The 3820-nt window shown below is 57.7% G+C and overlaps 1 protein-coding gene across 1 annotated transcript; it reads left to right on the top strand.

Annotated features, from left to right (window-relative positions):
- Positions 1-900: 900 nt before the first annotated feature.
- On the top strand, positions 901-3392 carry EN2 (engrailed homeobox 2; the record flags this gene model as incomplete). The annotated part of the gene is made up of 2 exons (XM_082755277.1): positions 901-1453; positions 3076-3392. The coding sequence occupies 2 exons, from the start codon at positions 901-903 to the stop codon at positions 3390-3392; spliced, it is 870 nt and encodes a 289-aa protein (XP_082611403.1).
- Between the last annotated feature and the right edge of the window lie 428 nt (positions 3393-3820).

A 3820-nucleotide genomic window follows, 5' to 3' on the forward strand; every position in this document is an offset into this window, starting at 1 on the left:
CAACAAGCCGGGGCTCGCGAGTGGCCGGGCGCGGCGGTGGCGGCGGCGGCGGCCGCCGGGGCGGGCAGCGCGGCGCAGGGCGGGCGGGCGGGTGGGACGTGCGCCCCCCCCCCTCCCACCCTTCCCTCCCTCCCTCCCACCCTTCCCTTCCCTCCCTCCCTCCCCTCTCCCTCCCTTCCGACCCCCCCCCCTCCCCTCCAGCACCCCCCCCCCCCACCACCACCACCACGACCCCCCCCGCCCCCCCCAAAGCTCCCCGCACCCGCCGAGGCCCCCGCATGTGCGGCCGCGGGGCTGCGCGGGGCTGCGCGGGGCGCCCCTCTCCGCCCTGCCCTCGGCGGGCCTCCGGTGGCTTCTGAGGTCCGGCCTCCCTTACCCTTCTTTTCCATTTATTTTTTTTATTATTTTTATTTTTTTATTATTATTATTTTTCACATTTTTTTTTACATCCCCCCCCCGGCGGATGAGGGAGGCGGCGAACGGGACCGAGCGGCTGAACGGCGGCGGCGGCGGGACGCGGCGAGAGGCAGCGGGAGGACCCCGGAGCCCTCCTTTTATTTTTTATATATATATTTTTAATTATTATTATTATTTTTTTTTTTTCCCAACTTGGAACTCGTCGAGCCTCGGCTGCTGGGTTTTCGGCTCCCGATAATTTAAAAAAAAAAAAAAATTGATTTTGATTTTTTGTTTTTTTTTTGCCTCCAAACTCTGGATTTTGAACGCCCAGGAGAAGCGCAAGCCGATAAGCCACCTGTGCGTGCGTGTATATAAAATATCCGTAAACCTATTAAAATATATCTCTATCTAAAAAAAAAAAAAAAAATATTAAAAGACCAAGCGGAGGAGACACCGGGAAAAGAGCTCGGCGGGGCGGGCGGCGGGGCCCGGCCTCGCAGCATGGAGGAGGGAGCCCGGAGTCCCCGCGAGGAGGCCGGGGAGCCTCAGGAGTCCGGCGGCGGCGACGCGGAGCCCGGCGGAGGGCGGCGAGCTCTCCTGCTGCCCCCCGGCGACCCCCCGCCCCCGGCCCCGCACCCTCACCCGCACCCTCACCGCATCACCAACTTCTTCATCGACAACATCCTGCGGCCCGAGTTCGGCCGGAGGAAAGAGGCCGGCGGCCTCGGAGGAGAGAACCGGAGGCCCGGAGCGGAGAACCGCAGGAGCCCCGCGGCGGCGCCGACCCCCGGAGCTCCTCTACCCGGCTCCGGGGGGGGTTCGCCGGGTCGAGGAGAAGGTGGCCCCCCCGGGCTGGCCTTGCACGGAGCCTCCAAGAAAGGGGGAGACCCCGCGGCGCTGGAGGCTGCCCTAAAAGCTCGGGGCTTGAGCGGAGGAGACCTGTCGGTGAGCTCGGACTCGGATAGCTCCCAGGCCAGCTCCAACGCCGGGAACCAGCCCATGCTTTGGCCCGCCTGGGTTTACTGTACGCGGTACTCGGACCGGCCGTCTTCAGGTAAGAGCTGCCCCCTCTCCACGCCGACCCCTCCCCGGGCTCCCCCGGCCGCCCCCCGACCTCCCCAGGGTAGGGAGAGAGGCAGGAAAATCCCCCCCAAAAAACCCTTCCCCGTCCTTCCCTCTCCTCTCCTTCCCCCTGCTCATCGCCGTCCTTTGTAGGAGCGAGGGTCCCAAAAAGAGGGGGGAGAAAAGAGGGTACCGGAGGAGGGGGGAGCACCCACCATCGCCCCCCAGCCCGCAGCCGGGGCCGCCCGGCCGCGGGGATGTGCCGGAGCGGGGCACTGCCCCCCCCCCAGCTGCCAGATTTATCAAAAAAAGGGAGAAAAAATCAGCTTTGGGCTCCGCGGACATCCTCCGAGCTCCCCATGCCCTGTGTTTTTTGGGAGGGATGGGGGGCTGCCCCCCACTCCCTGCCCCCCGGCAGGCCTCGCCTGCTTTGATTTATTATTTTTTTTCCACCCCCCCCCCCATAAAAAGACGATCCGTTTATTCCCCCAAAAGAGGCCTCGGAGCTGCCGCCGTCTCGTTTCTTTCTTTAAATTTCCCCGCATGTGCTGCAGGGCAGCTCCGGAGGGGCTGGGGGGTTGGGGGGGAGAAATCGCCGAGAGCCGGAGAAGTTCCCCGGCAGGCTCCGGTTAAGCAAGGGCTGGGGGAGAACCACCCGAAAACAGGGATAAAAACCTTAAAAAAAATAATACTGGGGGGGGTGAAATGTCCTTGTGGGGAGAGGGGCTGTCCGGGTGGAAAAAACCCTCGCTAAAAAACCTAAAAAACAAGGGGGAAGCATGGGAAACACCAGGCAGGAGATGTGCTCCCAGGGAAAAAAAAAAAAAAAAAAAAAAAAAAAAGAAAAAAAAAAGGAAAAGAAAAAAAAAAAAGGGTTTCTCCTACAAAAAAGCGTCCAGCTCGGATTTTCGCCCGGAGAGGCGGCCAGCAGAAGGAGGGTTTGTAGGGCGAGTGGCAAAGGAGTTCGTAGGGTGTCGAAACCCCAAACTCTTTGGCTCCGAGGTAATAATTGGAATTTTACCCCATTGTTCTCCGGTGCTCTCCTTTGTTAATATTTAATTAACATACATCCTCACAATGGCTCGGCCCGGATAGAAAAGGCTTCCTTGTGCTGCCGGGAATAAATATTCCCCGCAATAAGCCCGGCCAGCCGGGCCGGGCCGTGCCGTGCCATATGGGGGCTGCAGCAAAGCGGCGGCAGCGCGAACACGCGGCCGCTTTCCAGCTTAGTTTCTTTATTATTTTGGGGGTTCCCTGGCTAAAAGGGTAATAAAAGCGATTAAAAAATAAATTCTGGAAGGGGAGGTTGGATGGAGGAAGGGGAGGTTGGTTTTTGAAGGGGAAGCGGGGAGCCCCCGGGAGGGGGACGCGGCTCAGCTGCGCCTTTTGGGGTCGGGGTGGATGGGGTGGGGGATCCGGGGGGGGTCCCGAAAAGGGATGATGGTGTGTGGGGTCCCAAAAGGGGAGCATGGAGGGAGTGTGGGGGTCCCAAAAGAGGATGATGGGGTGTGGGGGGTTCATGGGAGGGGGGGGTCCCAAAAGGGGCTGCTGGGGGGGACAGGGGGTGCCGTCGGGGCGGCGCGGTGTCGGTGCTCTCCTCTCTCCCGGCCGTAGGTCCCCGGTCCCGCAAACCAAAGAAGAAAAACCCCAACAAGGAGGACAAGAGGCCGCGCACCGCCTTCACCGCCGAGCAGCTGCAGAGACTCAAGGCCGAGTTCCAGACCAACCGCTACCTGACCGAGCAGCGGCGGCAGAGCCTGGCCCAGGAGCTCGGCCTCAACGAGTCCCAGATCAAAATCTGGTTCCAGAACAAACGGGCCAAGATCAAGAAGGCGACGGGCAGCAAAAACTCCCTGGCGGTGCACCTCATGGCCCAGGGGCTCTACAACCACTCCACCACGGCGAAAGACGGCAAGTCGGACAGTGAATAGCCTGGGGAGAGGGGGGGGGTAGGGGGGAGGTCGGGGAGGTTGTGGGGAGGGGGGGGGGGGTTTGCAGGCAAAGTTTATACGATGCAATAATTTAATTAAAAAAAAAAAAAAAAGAAAAGGAAAAAAAAAAAAGGGCCAGTGTATAAAGATTATACCAGCATTAATAGTGAAAATATTGTGTATTAGCTATAATTCTGCAATATTCTATGTATATATAATTTACAGGTAAGGTGGTGTAAAAATCCAAGATATCTGATTATAAAATATTTTTTTTTTCTTCTTTTCTTTTCTTTTTTTTTTTTTTCTTTTGGTTTGGTTTTGCTTTCGGGGGTTTGGGTTTTTGGTTTCGATATTCTTCTTATTTTATTATTATTTTTTTTTTCGGTCGTATGAAGATTTTAGATGCTATCTTTATGATTTTTATTTTT

The sequence above is a fragment of the Aythya marila genome (genome assembly GCF_965140915.1).
Source record: "Aythya marila genome assembly, chromosome: 2".
Taxonomy (NCBI): Eukaryota; Metazoa; Chordata; class Aves; order Anseriformes; family Anatidae; genus Aythya; species Aythya marila.